General features: G+C 42.7%; 1 protein-coding gene across 2 annotated transcripts in view; it reads left to right on the top strand.

The window, feature by feature from the left end:
- LOC137375873 (alpha-1,3-mannosyl-glycoprotein 4-beta-N-acetylglucosaminyltransferase B-like) overlaps nucleotides 1-16,185 on the top strand; it is a 222,318-nt gene that overhangs the window by 72,492 nt on the left and 133,641 nt on the right. For both annotated transcript variants that reach the window (XM_068043473.1, XM_068043484.1), the window contains exon 3: nucleotides 14,133-14,273. In XM_068043473.1, the coding sequence (XP_067899574.1) occupies nucleotides 14,133-14,273 (141 nt within the window). The remainder of the gene's footprint in view (nucleotides 1-14,132; nucleotides 14,274-16,185) is intronic.

A 16,185-nucleotide genomic window follows, 5' to 3' on the forward strand; every position in this document is an offset into this window, starting at 1 on the left:
TGAAATCATTGCATCAGTGTTGGTAATCTGAGTGACAGAGTTAATAAGCTAAGTTGTAGTTTACTTTGGCAAGAGCAAAAAACATGTTAAGTAAGTAAGGTTAATTAAACATAAATTTAAATTCAGTAGAAAATATTTTAAATGAGAAATGCTTCAAGTTGTGTAAAGGATATTTAAAGTTTTTTGAGGATACTTTAAAGTTGACCAGAGCTTTATTTACACAGGAAATGGAAGGTGAATGGGAGGAATGTTTTCCATTTGCTCTAATATTTCATAACAGCTGAGGAATTCACAGAGTTATTGCAAACACTGTTTGCTAATTTAAAAAACTGTAGGAGAAGATAGTGGAATTTGCAAGTTGTGTTCATGTCCTCATGGAAATTGGTGAATTTGGAAGATTCACAGATGCTACTTGGCTGCTATGGGAACTAATAGGAAAGCCAGTTGCACATGATTCCAGAGGAGTATAACAGGAAAGCAACAGTGGAGGAAGAGGCTGACAGAGGAATAGACTATAATTCAGAAAAGTAGGAAGAAAACCCTAGAAAATAACAAAGTCAAATTGGGTTCAAGCACTGGATAACGGAGTACTGTTTATCACTGACACTTCTGGTAGTGGTAGAAAAATGGTAGAGCAACACAATCCCATAGATCTGTCCTAGAGTCCAAGAAGTCATTGACTGCAGCCATGTTGACGTCCAGGCTGGAGTACACAATGCTGTGCCCTTCATGAACTGAAAGATATTTTATTCAATCAATGCCTGGAGAGCTTTATGGCCACCAGCACAGAATCAATTAGTCCAATACCCACATTTAAGGAGCTTGAACAATACTTTTCTTCTAATGCAATCATCAGTGCCATCATTTTTCAAAACAGACAGTGAAGTAGAAGCATGATTCTTGAGACCAAGGCTGTTCTATGTTCTAGCTAATTATATCTTTGCTCCAACTAGGAGCAGAGTTCAGGTGCAATGAAGCTCATGGTACAATAGACTGATTATTAATCATAGCATTGGCATCTTAAAGCACCACCTCACCCAATTACTGTATAACTGCATACTCCATGACTTCATTCTATCATTCAGCCTCACCATGTTGGTGAAGAAACCACATTTGAATGACAGAGGAGGCTCGAGGGGCTAAATGGCCAATTCCTGTTCCTAATATTCCTAGAAGGAAGTCAATGGACACTGGGGAGGTAATCAATTGGAAACAAGCTAATGTGAGGCCCATATTCATAAAAAGTAACAAAATAAACACAGGCAGACATAGAGCTATTAGTTTTCTATATAAAATAATAGAATCAATTATCAGAAGTAAACCTGAGGATCATTTCTATATAAATATCCTAGTTAACGCAGTCTACTTGGATTCAGAATGGAAGGATTCAGCCTGAGCAACCTCCTCAACTTCTTTGAGGAAGTCACAACCCAAATGTAATATGATATACCTTGAATTGTGTTGAAATAGCTAAGGACAAAGCTAGAAGAGATTGTGGGGCCTTAATAGTTAAGGAAAAGAAATTTCACCCAGAGGGTGATTGGGGGTGTGGAACTCACTACCTGAAAAGGTGGCAGAGGCAGAAAATGTCATCAGATTTAAACAATACTTGGATATGCACTTTAAATGCTGTAACCTACAGGGATATGGACCAAGAGCTGGAAAGTGAGACAAGGCTGGATAGCTCTTGTTGGCCTCTTTCAGTGCCATTAATTTTCTATGTTTTCTATGTTAAGGGACCTAACACTTGTTTTAGGGGTCACCAGGGATGCCTGAAAAATGGGCAAATTTCAGTTTGGATATTTTTCATATATTCATGGAGTTCATAGAATCATCGAAACATAGAATCATAGACATTTACAGAATGGATGGAAATCATTCAGTCCATCATGTCCATGCTGTCCAACAAGCAGCCATCCAGCCGATTCCCACTTTCCAGCACCTGGTCTGTAACCTTGTAGGTTATGGCACTTCACGTGCATATCCAACTACTTTTAAAATGTGATAAGGGTTTCTGCCTGAACCCTTTTTCAGGCAGGGAGTTCCAGACCCCCACCCACCTCTGGGTGAAAGATTTCCCCTCAAATCCCCTCTAAACCTTCTACATCTTACCCTAGACTTATGTCCCCGGTAATGGACCGCTCAACCAAGGGGAATAGGGCCTTCCTATCTACTCTATCTAAATCCCTCATAATTTTATACACTTCAATTAGGTTTCCCCCACCCCCCAGCCAAAGAAAACAATCCTCGCCTATCCAATCTTTCCTCATAACTAAAATTCTCCAGTCCAAGCAACATCTTTTTAAAACTCCTCTGTACTCTCTAGTGCAATCACATCTTTCCTGTAATGTTGTGACCAGAACTGTATGCAGTACTCTAGTTGCAGTGTAACTAGTGTTTTATATGGTTCTAGCATTACCTCCCTGCTCTTGTACTCGCTGCCTCAGCCAATACAGGTAGGTATCCCATATGCCATCTTAACCATGTTATCTACTTCTTCTGTTAGCTTCAGGGATCTGTGCATATGGTCTCCAAGGTCCTCTGTTTCCCTACACTTCCCAGTAAGTTATCTTGCCTAATTTCCTTTTTCTAATTTCACCCCTGCACTTTCTATACTCCTCTAGGCTTTCTTGAGCTCTTGGCATTGGACATATGCTCCCTTTTCTGCCTTATCCTACTTGGTATGCTCTTTGACATCTAGAGTGGCTTCAATTTGGGAGTCGCACCTCTTTTTCTTTGTGGAAACGTATTTGTTCGGAATCCTTGCTATCTCTTCTTTGAGTACCTCCCACTGCTCTGGCAGTGATTTATCTTCAAGCCACTTTTGCCAATTCACATCTCAGCTTAGCAAAATTGGCTTGTCCCGAATTTAAAATGTTTTCTCTTGGTCTATCTTTATCCTTTTCCATGACTACCCTAAATCTAATTCAGTGATGATCATGACTATGAAAATATTCTCATACTGATTCCCCTTCCCCCTGCCCAGCTTCATCCCTAAAACTATATCCAGAACTGTCCCTTCTCACATTGGGCTTGTGACAGACTGGCTAAAAAGTTCTCGTGAACACATTTTAAGAATTCTACGCTCTCTTATACCTTTTACACTGATTTTATCCTGGTTAATATTAAGATAGTTGAAATTCCCTACTATTACTGCGCTATTATTTCTGTACTTCTGAGCAATTTGCCTACATATTGACTCTTCCATCTCTCTCTGACTTTTTGGGGGTCTATAGTATACTTCCAGAAGTGTTAAACCATTAACATTTCAGCCTACTTTACTGCAGTCAATTCATTTCACATCCCTTCAAATTTTGCCTCACTAAAATTTGAAAACCCTGGATTGTAACTGTTCCTTCTCCCTCTCAAACCTAATACCAACTTTGATCACATTGTGGTATTATGGTTAATATTGCAAAGAGGTTCTCGCTCGTTATCCGTCACTGAATCTGGTATGGCCTGTTCCTCTGATGATCCTAAAACATATGTTCAGAGAATACTACCCTAAATGCATTACTGAAATTCATTGCACTTTACTACTTGAGCTGTTCTCCCAGTCAGTGAAAATTAAACATCCTAATATGCCAACATTGTTTTTCCCAAATCTCTGTATTTATATAGCCTTCATTATATCACAACTGTCAGAAGTTCTATAGACAACTCCTACCAGTCTTGCATTCTTTGATATTCCTTAATTCCACTGTCAGTTTACTCTTACTGTAAGCCATTCTTTCTACTGCCGTAATTGTGTTTTCTAATTTCCAAGTCCTTCCTACAGTCTGGAATATTTAGCTGTCAATCATGCCTAGTTTGTAGTCAGGTCTCTGTGATTGCTATTACATCATACCCCAAAAACTGAATCTGTGCTTCTGATTCACTTATATAAGTCCACTCCTCCATTACCCCGACACCTTGTCCCCTTCCCATAGCACCTTCCCATGCAATCGCAAGAGGTCCTTTTACCTCCTCTCTCCTCACCATTCAAGGTCCCAAACACTGCTTCCAGGTGAAGCAGTGACTTACTTGTACTTCTTTCAATTTAGTATATGTTATTCTTGCTCACAATGTGGTATCCTCCACATTGGGGAAACTAAACGTAGATTGGGTGATCACTTTACGGAACACCTCCGTTCGGTCTGCAAGCATGACCCCAAGCTTCTTGTTGCTTGCCATTTTAATTCACGACATTGCTCTCATGCCCACATTTTGTCCTTGGCCTGCTGCAGTGTTCCAGTGAAGGTCAACACAAACTCGAGGAACAGCACCTCATCTTCTGATTAGGCACTTTACAGCCCTCTGGACTCAACATTGAGTTGAACGATTTCAAACCATGACTGCCTTTTTAAAATTTTTATATACTTATTTTTAAAAATTTTATTGAACTCTATTTTTTAACCATGTGCCGGTCTTTTTGTTTTTCATGTTTTTGCTTTTGGACAGAGCTGTTCATTATTCTGCCTTTTACACTCTCTCTGGACTAATTGTCTTTTACTACAACTATTAGCACTCCCTTTGCCTTTGTGACATCCCTGTCATTTAATCTCTCCTGCCCTCCACCTTATTATATGCCTTCCCTTTTGTTCTTCTTCCCTCCCTCCGCCTTTTCACTTTCTCAAAGCCTATTACAATTCTAACTTTTGCCAGTTCTGATGAAAGGTCACAGATCTGAAACATTAACTTTGTTTCTCTCTCCAAAGAGGCTGCCAGATCTGCTGAGTATTTCCAGTACTTACTGTTTTCATTTCAGATTTCTAGCATCTGTGGTATTTTGCTTTTATTTTTCTAACTCACTTGTTTTATTTCTATGTTACATGTCCTACAAGAGAAGGGGCGTTACTGGACCTGATCCTAGGGAATGAAGCCGGACAAGTGGTAGAAGTGTCAGTGGGGTAGCATTTTGGGGATAGTGACCATAACTCTGTAAGATTTAAGGGAGTTACAGAAAAGGACAAAGATGGACTGGAAATAAAGGTAATGAATTGGGGGAAGGCCGATTTCAATATGATAAAGCATGATCTGGCCAAAGTGAACTGGGAGCAGCTACTTGTAGGAAAGTCTACATCAGACCAACGGGAGTCATTCAAAGAGGAAATAGTGAGAGTTCAGGGCCAACATGTTCCCGTTAAGTTGAAGGGTAGGACCAACAAGTCCAGGCAACCCTGGACGTCAAGGGATATAGAGGATTGAATAAGGAAAAAAAAGGAGGCTTATGGCAGATTCAGAGAGCTGAAAACAGTGGAGGCATGAGAGGAGTATAGAAAGTGTAGTGGGGTGCTTGAAAAAGTCATTAGGAGAGCGAAGAGGGGACAAGAGAAAACACTGGCGGGCAAGATAAAGGAAAATCCCAAGGCGTTTTATAAGTATATTAAGGGCAAGAGGATAACCAGGGAAAGAGTAGGGCTCATTAGGGACCAAAGTGGCAATCTGTGTGTGGAGCCGAAGGACATAGGTCAGGTTTTAAATGATCACTTTTCATCTGTGTTCACTATGGAGAAGGCGTAGAGATCAGGGAGGGGGTTTATGATATACTTAGTAGCATTGAAAGGGAGGAAGTATTAGCTGTTTTAGCGGGCTTAAGAGTGAATAAATCCCCAAGCCCAGATGAGATGTATCCCAGGCTGTTATGTGAGGCAAGGGAGGAGATAGCAGGGGCTCTGACATAAATTTTCAATTCCTCTCTGGCCACAGGAGATGTACCAGAGGACTGGAGGACAGCAAATGTGGCACCATTATTCAAGAAAAGTAGCAGGGATAAACCAGGTAATTACAGGCCAGTGAGTCTAACATCAGTGGTAGGAAAACTATTGGAAAATATTCTGAGGGACAAGGTTAATCTCCACTTGATTAATCAGAGATAGTCAGCATGGCTTTGTCAGGGGGAGATCATGTCCAATCATAACTCGATTGAATTTTTCGAGGCGGTGACCAGATATGTAGATGAGGACAAAGCAGTTGATGTAGTCTACATTGACTTTAGTAAGGCTTTTGAAAAGGTCCTGCATGGGAGATTGGTTAAGAAGGTAAGAGCCCATGGGATCCAGGGCAATTTAGCAAATTGGATGCAAAATTGGCTTAATGGCAGGAGGCAGACAGTGATGGTCAAGGGTTTTTTTTGTGAGTGGAAGCCTGTGAACAGTGGTGTATCGCAGGGAAGGATGCTGGGACCCTTGCTGTTTGTCGTGTACTTTAATGATTTAGATGTGAATATAGGAGGTATGATCAGTAAGTTCGCAGATTACATGAAAATTGGTGGTGTCATAAATAGTGAAGAGGAAAGCCTTAGATTACAGGATGATATAGATGGGCGGAGCAGTGGCAAATGGAATTTAATCCTGAGAAGTGTGAGGTGATGCATTTTGGGAGGACTAACAAGCAAGGGAATATAGAATGGAAGGTAGGACCCGAGGAAGTACAGAGAGTCAGAGGGACCTTGGTGTACTTGTCCTTAGATCACTGAAGGCAGCAGCACAGGTAGATAAGGTGGTTAGGAAGGCATATGGGATACTTGCCTTTATTAGCCGAGGCATAGAATATAAGAGCAGGGAGGTTATGATGGAGCTGTATAAAACGCTAGTTAGGCCACAGCTGGAGTACTGTGTACAGTTATGGTTGCCACACTATAGGAAGGATGTGATTGCACTGGAGAGAGTGCAGAGGAGATTCACCAAGTGTTGCCTGGGCTGGAGCGTTTCAGCTATGAAGAGAGACTGGAAAGGCTAGGGTTGTTTTCCTTAGAGCAAAGAAAGCTGAGGGGGAACCCGATTGTGGTATACAAAATTATGAGGGACATTGATAGGTTAAATGGGAAGAAACTTTTTCCCTTAGTGGAGGGGTCAATAACCAGGGGGCATAGATTTAAGGTCGGGACAGGACGTTTAGAGGGGATTTGAGGAAATGTTTTATCACCTAGAGGGTGGTTGGAATCTGGAACACACTGCCTGAAGGGGTGGTAGAGGCAAGAACCCTTACAACATTTAAGAAGTATTTAGATGAGCACTTGAAATGCCATAGCATACAAGGCTACGGGCCAAGTGCTGGAAAATGGGATTAGAATAGTTAGGTGCTTGATGACCAGCACAGACTCGATGGGCCAAAGGGCCTGTTTCTGTGCTGTATAACTCTATGACTCTATTTATGCTCGGAAGTTTTATAGATGTAACCACTCTAACTTGCCCAAATTTTCTGGTCTTTATTTTACACTTCCTGAATTACAGTATAGATTTTCCCTTCCCACTCTTAATTTGTTTAAATCATCCACCCCCACCATCCCTCCAGCAGTGCCTGAATTTTCCTTTCACCATAGACATAGGGTTCTCTCTAGTTTAAATGGAGCCTATCCTCTTTGTCTAGCTTTCCCTGACCCCAAATGTGGTCCCAGTGTTCTGGGGACCTAAAACCCTCCCTGATGTATCACCTACCATTCTGGGCTCTGGATCACATTAACAAAGGAAGCTATCCAGCTCTTAACTATAGAATCGCCCACAATCATCCTTTTCCTATACTTACTACCTGAACTGTTTTCCACAAGGATAGCCACTTACTACACAGCACCTTAGTTGCTATGGTCAGCCTCCTCAATGTCACCCTTTTTGTCCATATCACTGGTACTACAGGTATGCCACAGAAACATATCCAGCTCCACAGATAACCCCATTTCTACCACAACTTTACTTTCCTGTCCTGTCTGCCAATGGTTACCAAGGCTCCTCTACTGGCATCTCTACTCCTCGCAACCAGTTGTGTGAGCACCCTCGGAAACACCAGCTCCTGGAAACTTTCTCCCTTCTGAATTATGCTGAGTGTATCCAGCTGTCTCTCGAGGTGTGCAACCTCCTGCTAGAGGAGTGCAGCCTTGGGACACTTCATGCATGTATTCATCCTGGATGGCAAGAGAATCCAGGTCAGATCATATCATGCATAGGGCACATCTCATTCTAAACTCTAAATCCTGCCATAACTTTTCATAAATTTAACCCAGAAGATATTTTAAAGTTATTGTCCATTGAATTCTATTACTTATCCTAATGTATTATCTTTACCTACTGTATGAGCTATTTTATGGCAAAAACGATAAATTAGATCTCAGCTGAATCATTACTTAAACAATATCTAACTTTTTCTGACTGCCACCCCTCCTCACTTGCTGCTGTTCTGAATCTCCCACTCTACTTTTAAACTGTTCCCTCTTCCTCATCTGGCTTCCACCACTCTGGCTCTCAGCTCCAGTCTCTCTCTCACACTTGGGCTCCAATCTCAAATTGGGCACCTCAAACTCCATGAGGCCAGTTCTCTCCCTCTCTGGGGTTGGTCTGCACAGGCCCTGGTCTCTCACTCAGACTTAGTTCCTGCTTCTCAACACTAATGTGTTTTATTTAAAAAGTTCCCATTTAAAAAGCTGCTTTGTTGGTTTGGACTTTTTTATGGAGCCCACTTGTATCCTTCTGGAGGCTAGTACACCTCAGCTGACTTACAATACCAGCCTTTAGTCTTACACCAGGTCTCATATAGGCTGCACTCCTGTCATAACGAAGCCCCAGCCCTCGCTTTTCCCTCTTTGACATGGTTGGTTAGAGGCTACACCCATTGCAAGGCAAAGCACAGTAAGGTTGCCACCTGGTGTATCCAAGTCCTAGTCTTTTTTCAAGCTGTTCTGCCAATATCCAGAGGCATATGGCAAGAGTCTAATAGAATGGTTGAAGAAATACACATTCATTGTTTTTGTTAAGCCAATTTTTTGATTCAATTTGCATAAGTGATTGTACAAAAGACAATTAGTGCATTGTCTAAAATAAAAACAGAAAATGCTGGAAATACTCAGCAGGACAGGCAGCTTCTGTGACCTTTCATCAGAACTGGGAAAAGTTTGAAATGTAATCAGTTTTGAGCAAGTAAAAGTGGGGGGGGGGGGGGGGGGATGGGGAAGAATAAAAGGGAAGGTCTGTGATAGGGTGGAGGGCTGGAGATATTAAATGACATAAGGTTCCCGCTGTTATACCATTCAAACCTCATCCAGACGCATCTTTTGTTTCTTTACTTGCCCCATTATCACTCCCTTTTGCTCTGGACCATGAAACCCTTTGTCATTTAATCTTTCCTGCCCTCCACCCTATCACAGATCTTACCTTTTGTTCTTCTTCCCCCTTTTCATTTGCTCAAAATCCATTACATTTTTAACTTTTCAGTTTTGGTGAAAGGTCACAGACCTGAAATGTAACTCTGTTTTCTCTCCATAGATGCTGCCTGACCTGCTGAGTATTTCCAGCGTTTTCTGTTTTTATTTCAGATTTCCAGCATCCGCAGTGTTTTACTTTTGTAGTACATGGTCTATTTTGCTTCTGCTTTAGCCTTTTCACTGCTGGAATCCAATCGGTAACATTAACAGATCTAACCCGCAGACTGTAATCAAGACACCAAAAGTCTATTTTTTCATTATTTTGTCTTATTAAGTACAGCCTTTCAATAAATTTTAACTCACACCAAAGAAAACATCAGAACCCAAGCCATAGGCCAGCATTTTAGGAGTGCCGCGGCGTTCCTAATGGCGGGACCGGAAGTTGAAACAACTTGTGCTTCCACCGCATTTCCTTGTTTCACATGTGATTTTATATGGAAATGAGCCATGCAGCGATGTGCACAGGAGACATGAGGTATCATGTGGTGGGGGCAGCCTTTTGTTGGTGGAACCTGCATCACTGGCCCAAGCACCATGATTGCCACAGATATAAAATATTCTGTGCTTGCAGCCTCAAGGATTATCAGCCTTCCTTTCATGTAAGCATTTTCAGATTAACCTAAATTGAAGCTTTTACTTAATTCAAAATATTTTCTTCCCTTATTTTGTGAAAGTCGCCACCAACTTCATGTCATTTATTTTCCCTGCAGCAAAGGTGAGTCAGATGTCAGCCAGTACTCTCAATTTGTCCCATAACTCCCCGACATCGACAGCACTCATCCATCCTTTCAGGCCCTTGCTAAGTATCTTAACATTATAATGCTATAATCCATCCACCACCCCTACCGTCAAAAACATGCAGCTTCAGCATCAACAGCAACTATTTGGATGCACGACTCCACCCACCCCTGCTCCTCAAATGCACCCGATCAATCCCACCCTTCCTTCGCTGAGTCTTCTTCTTCTTTGGCCTCCTTGTCTCGAGAGACAATCGGTAAGTGCCTGGAGGTGGTCAGTGGTTTGTGAAGCGAAGCAGCGCCCAGAGTGTCTATAAACTCCAATTCTAGAGTGACAGGCTCTTCCACAGGCGCTGCAGATAAAATTGGTTGTTGGGGCTGTTACACAGTAGGCTCTCGCCTTGCGCTTCTGTCTTTTTTCCTGCCAACTGCTAAGTCTCTTCGACTCGCCACATTTTAGCCCCGCTTTTATGGCTGTCCGCCAGCTCTGGCGATCACTGGCAACTGACTCCCACGACTTGTGATCAATGTCACAGGACTTTATGTCGCATTTGCAGACATCTTTAAAGCGGAGACGTGGACGGCCGGTGGGTCTGATACCAGTGACGAGCTCGCTGTACAATGTGTCTTTAGGGATCCTGCCATCTGCCATGCGGCTCACATGGCCAAGCCATCTCAAGCGCCGCTGACTCAGTAGGGTGTATATGCTGGGGATGTTGGCCGCCTAGAGGACCTCTGTGTTGGAGATATGGTCCTGCCACCTGATGCCAAGGATTCTCCGGAGGCAGCTAAGATGGAATGAATTGAGACGTCGCTCTTGGCTGACATACGTTGTCCAGACCTCACTGCCGTAGAGCAAGATACTGAGGACACAGGCTTGATACATTTGGACTTTTGTGTTCTGTGTCATTGTGCCATTTTCCCACACCCTCTTGGCCAGTCTGGACATAGCAGCGGATGCCTTTCCCATGCGCTTGTTGATTTCTGCATCGAGAGACAGGTGATAGCTGAGCCTAAGTAGGTGAACCCTTGAACCACTTCCAGAGCGTGGTCGCCAATCTTGATGGATGGAGCATTTCTGACATCCTGTCCCATGATGTTCATTTTCTTGAGGCTGATGGTTAGGCCAAATTCGTTGCAGGCAGCCGCAATCCTGTCGATGAGTCTCTGCAGACACTCTTCTGTGTGGGATGTTAATGCAGCATCATCAGCAAAGAGGAGTTCCCTGATGAGGACTTTCTGTACTTTGGTCTTCGCTCTAAGACGGGCAAAGTTGAACAACCTGCCATCTGATCTTGTGTGGAGGAAAATTCCTTCTTCTGAAGACTTGAACGCATGTGAGAGCAGCAGGGAGAAGAAGATCCCAAACAGTGTAGGTGCGAGAACACAGCCCTGTTTCACGCCACTCAGGATAGGAAAGAGGTCTGATGAGGCGCCGCTATGTTGAATTGTGCCTTTCATATTGTCATGGAATGAGGTGATGATACTTAGTAGCTTTGGTGGACATCCAATCTTTTCTAGTAGTCTGAAGAGACCACGTCTGCTGACGAGGTCAAAGGCTTTGGTGAGATCAATGAAAGCAACGTAGAGGGGCATCTGTTGTTCTCGGAATTTCTCCTGTAGCTGGCGAAGGGAGAACAGCATGTCAATGGTGGATCTCTCTGCTCGAAAGCCACACTGTGCCTCAGGGTAGACACGCTCAGCCAGCTTCTGGAGCCTGTTTAAAGCGACTCGAGTGAAGACTTTCCCCACTATGCTGAGCAGGGAGATTCCACGGTAGTTGTTGCAGTCACCACGGTCACCCTTGTTCTTATAGAGGGTGATCAATCCCACCCTTCCCTCCCTGAGTACCCTGACCGAATCCACCATGTAGCCCCCGCCCCCCCACCCCATGCCTTCGCTGCCATCCCCTGAGAAAATTCACCCTTGCTGGTGCCAAGACTGGAGGTAAACATCCAATCCAATGCTGGCTCGTAGGCAAACATCCATTCTAATGCTGGCATTAGGTTTGTGGTCGAGTTAAAGAGAGAACAGCACAGACCTGAGACTCAACTGCACAAATCCGACTGCTGCACGTCACGGTAAAACAATCGTGATCTGGGTGGCACGGGAATAGCATTCGCCATTCACTTAATCTGGCAGGTAGGACTGAATTGTAACTATGCATAGGGTAATGAGTGTTCATGTTATTTAAATGAATGCAAAGCTGCAATCTGCCACTCGCTGCCGACTTAATTTCTCTCAAATATACCATCACCGAGAATCCGTAAAAAACACCTCCCACCTAATTATATCACCCTGCATGCCACCAAATCCGCTCTTGCACAGTCCATAAAATTCCACTCATCATCTCACTTCTTGTCACCACCCCTATTCTTTCCCTGTTTAACTTTGGACTTTTCAAAAGGCAGCCACCCAGATTATATATTACAAATCTTCCTGTGTTTGGCACAGTACTAGAGATTGGACAGTCTAAGTTCCCCTTTGATGTGAGAAATTTATGTTATATTCAGTCTTTGTAATAGCCTCTTGTCTCTGAGTATCAATTATAAAAGAAGCTAATACAAGAAGTACAGAAGTTAACACACAAAGGTGATACTCATAGTAAAGTAAGACAGATGTAACCTGTTAACATCTACAAAGTTTTGAAGTGATCGATCTCGAAGGGCTTGTGGTAATGCGCGAGTGGTCCAGCTCCCCTCCGAGAACATTCTAACATTCTAGTTATACATCTCCCTCATATACATTAAATCACTCCTTACATTATAGAAATTTGAGTCTGCTTTTGTACCACCAAACAGCCTCCTGACACCTCCTACACATTTCAAAATAGGCAGAAACAGTCAACCAACAGTTCCCGTGCAATGATCCAATAAACACAAGATAACCACATTAGATAAAATGTCTTCAAGGACAGTTACACAAACTGCTCACAGTAACAACTTTGAATCTAAAGGGCCTAATCAACCGAAAGGCCTGCAGAAATCGTATTTTTTATTTATTTAGAGATACAGCACTGAAACAGGCCCTTCGGCCCACCGAGTCGGTGCCGACCAACAACCACCCATTTATACTAACCCTACAGTAATCCCATATTCCCTACCACCTACCTACACTAGGGTCAATTTATAATGGCCAATTTACCTATCAACCTGCAAGTCTTTGGCTGTGGGAGGAAACTGGAGCACCCGGCGAAAACCCACGTGGTCACGGGGAGAACTTGCAAACTCCGCACAGGCAGTACCCAGAATCGAACCCAGGTCCCTGGAGTTGTGAGGCTGCGGTGTTAACCACGGCGCCACTTTCTCACAGTTGACACGTTTCATTGCAGCCATGCCAGCTTTAGAGATGCTTTGACTGAGTTGACTTTTCATAAAAAACTTGGGAAAATGCGAGTGTTCATCTATCTGAAGCCATAGACTCAGACCGCTCATCATTGCCAGCTGTAGCGACTCTCTGTTTCTCCAATACTGGATAGGTATGCTTTTGTGTTTGTGATGCTTGGTTTTGAATATGAGCTGTCAGAGTGCCATGGTGCAGCTGCCTGGACAGTTCTGAAGGAGCTTTGCAGTACCCCACTGAGTGGGTTTCCAGACTTGTGCCTGCTTGTCATGGATTTGCACAAAACTATTATTTAACATAACAGAATTCTAGTGTTTGTTACCATTTCAGCGCTACAGATGTTCAATTATTTTGCATTTTTTACCTTTACATTCTGCTAAGTTTCTCAGGAATTGCTATGGAGAAGCCTGCAGTTTTACGTGAACTGCAGTTCCAAGTAGAGAATTATTTGTAGGAATTTGTGTGCTCTGTGTTGCACTAAATGGGAAATTGCAGCAGCAACAAACTATGAAAGAAAGAACTTGTCTTTATATCAAATCTTTCACATCCTCAGGATATGCCAAAGCCCGCCACAGCCAATTATTTTTTTTTAAATTATAGTCACTTATTTCACACAGCAAGATTGCACATACAGGATGTGAGATGAATGGCCAATGTCTATCCAAAATACAGCAACTCAACCAAATAAGCATTCCCTCAGTACTGCATTGAAGTCTCATCTTAGATTATATGCTGATGTTCTGAAGCAGGCTTGAACCCACAAGTTGCTACTAACTGCAGCAAGCTGATACAACTCCTGCAAACTGTTAGAGATCTCAATTTGGAAAATAAGAATGGTTGCATGCAGCACATTCCCTTAACATTGGTTTCTTTGATTTCAGATGCACTGAAGATGAAAGCTTTGAACCTTACCAGAAAGCATAATGTCCAACCACCAAATATCTTCTATTACCTTCCACATCTGATATCTAATGAGGACAGCCTTCAACCAAAAGTAATGATAGGACAGGGGAGGACTGGAGGTAAGAAATAGCCAGGAACATTTAAAATTGCTGCCTAAAATTACCTGATTTAAACATACTGTATAATACTCCCTCTAATGGGAGTCAACCTAAATGGATACCTTAAATGGCTGCATTTAAAAGTTTTACAGTATATTTATGACATCTTCCTCTGGTACTTAAAACTGTTCAGCATTTAAAAGTTGTTTCTTAAGTTTTTTCTTAACTTTTTTTCTCTTCCCTAAACACTGCAGTTATCATTGCTGCTTCCAGCGAGGTCAGGATAGTCAAAACCTTGAATTTTTGTCTGATTGGCAGCACAATTCAAATAAAGAAATCAAAGAAAAAGATTTTTGTCCCAAAGCACTTTACAGCCAATTAAGTACTTTTGAAGTGTAATTACTGCTGTAATATAGGAAACACAACAGCCAATTTGTGCACAGTAAGGTTCCACAAACATCTATGAACAGATAATCTGAATTTTTAATATTTGGTTGAGGAATGAATATTGGCCAGAACAGCAGGGAAAACTCCCCTGCTCCTCTTCAAAATATTGCCATAGCATCTTTTACGTCACCTAAGAGGGCAAGTCATTTAACGTCTCATCCAAAAGATGGTACCTCAACAGTGCAGCAGTGCACCATTACAGTGCAGCAGTGCACCATTGCACTGCACTGAAGTATCAGCCTAGATTTTGTGCTCACAGCTCTGGAGTGGGACTTGGAGTCATAACCTCCTCATCCAGTGGCAAGAGTGCTGCCAGAGTCACACTGCACTGAGCTTGTTTTCCTTAAGGCAAAAAGAAACTGAGGAAAAATCTCTGGGAAATTCCTCTCTGACGTTCAAAGGCCATGATACAAGTTTCATGGTTGGTGGGAAACATATCCTCCATTATCATTGTACATGCCTGCTACGTCAGAAGCTTTCTGCGAAAATAAATACCTCCTAGCATCAAACCTGGTTTATGCTTACTTAACTTATATCTCTCTGGATTCTCATAGCTTATGATCTATGATAATTGCAGTGTTCAATTCCATTCACAACTCCTCAGATATTGAAGCAGTCTATGCCCAAATGCCGCAAGAGCTGGACAACATTCAGGCTTGGGCTGATAAGTGACAAGTAACAATTGTGTCACACAATTTCCAGGCGATGACTATCGAAGACAAGAGAGAATCTAACCACCTCCCCTTGATAGTAATGCCATTGACTACCACTAAATACGCCACCATCAACATTCTGGGGTTTACCATTGAGAGGGTGAGCCACATAAATACTTTGGCTACAAAAACAGGTCAGAGACTGGGAATTCTGCAGCAAGTAATTCAGCTCCTGACTCCCCAAAGCCTGTCCACCATCTACAAGGCACAAGTCAGGAGTGTGATGAACATTCCCCACTTGACTGGATGAGTGCAGCTCCAACACTTAAGAAGCTCGACACCATCGAAAACAAAGCAGGCACTTAATCGGCACCCATCCACCACCTTAAACATTCACTCCCTCCACCATCTGTGCACCATGGCTGCAGTGTGTACCATCTACAAGATGCACTGCAGCAACTCGTCAAAGCTCCTTTGAAAGCACCTTCCAAACCCTCGACCTCTACCACTTAGAAGAACAAGGGCAGCAGGCCCACGGGAACACCATCATCTACAAGTTTCCCTCCAAGTCACACACCTTCCTGACTTGGAAATATTTCACCATTCCTTCATCTTTGCTGGGTCAATATCTTCCCTAACAGCACTGTGGATGTACTATTCCATACATGCTGTAGTGGTTCAAGAAAGCAGCTCACCATCACCTTCTCAAGGGCAAGTAGAGGTGGCCAATAATTTCTGGCCTTGCCAGTGGTGTTTACATCCCATGAACAAACAAAAAAAAGGATGAATCCTTTCATTATTTTAAAGATCTCAGTCCTATCTCCTCAGTCTGT

The sequence above is a fragment of the Heterodontus francisci genome, chromosome 1 (genome assembly GCF_036365525.1).
Source record: "Heterodontus francisci isolate sHetFra1 chromosome 1, sHetFra1.hap1, whole genome shotgun sequence".
In the NCBI taxonomy this organism is placed as follows: Eukaryota; Metazoa; Chordata; class Chondrichthyes; order Heterodontiformes; family Heterodontidae; genus Heterodontus; species Heterodontus francisci.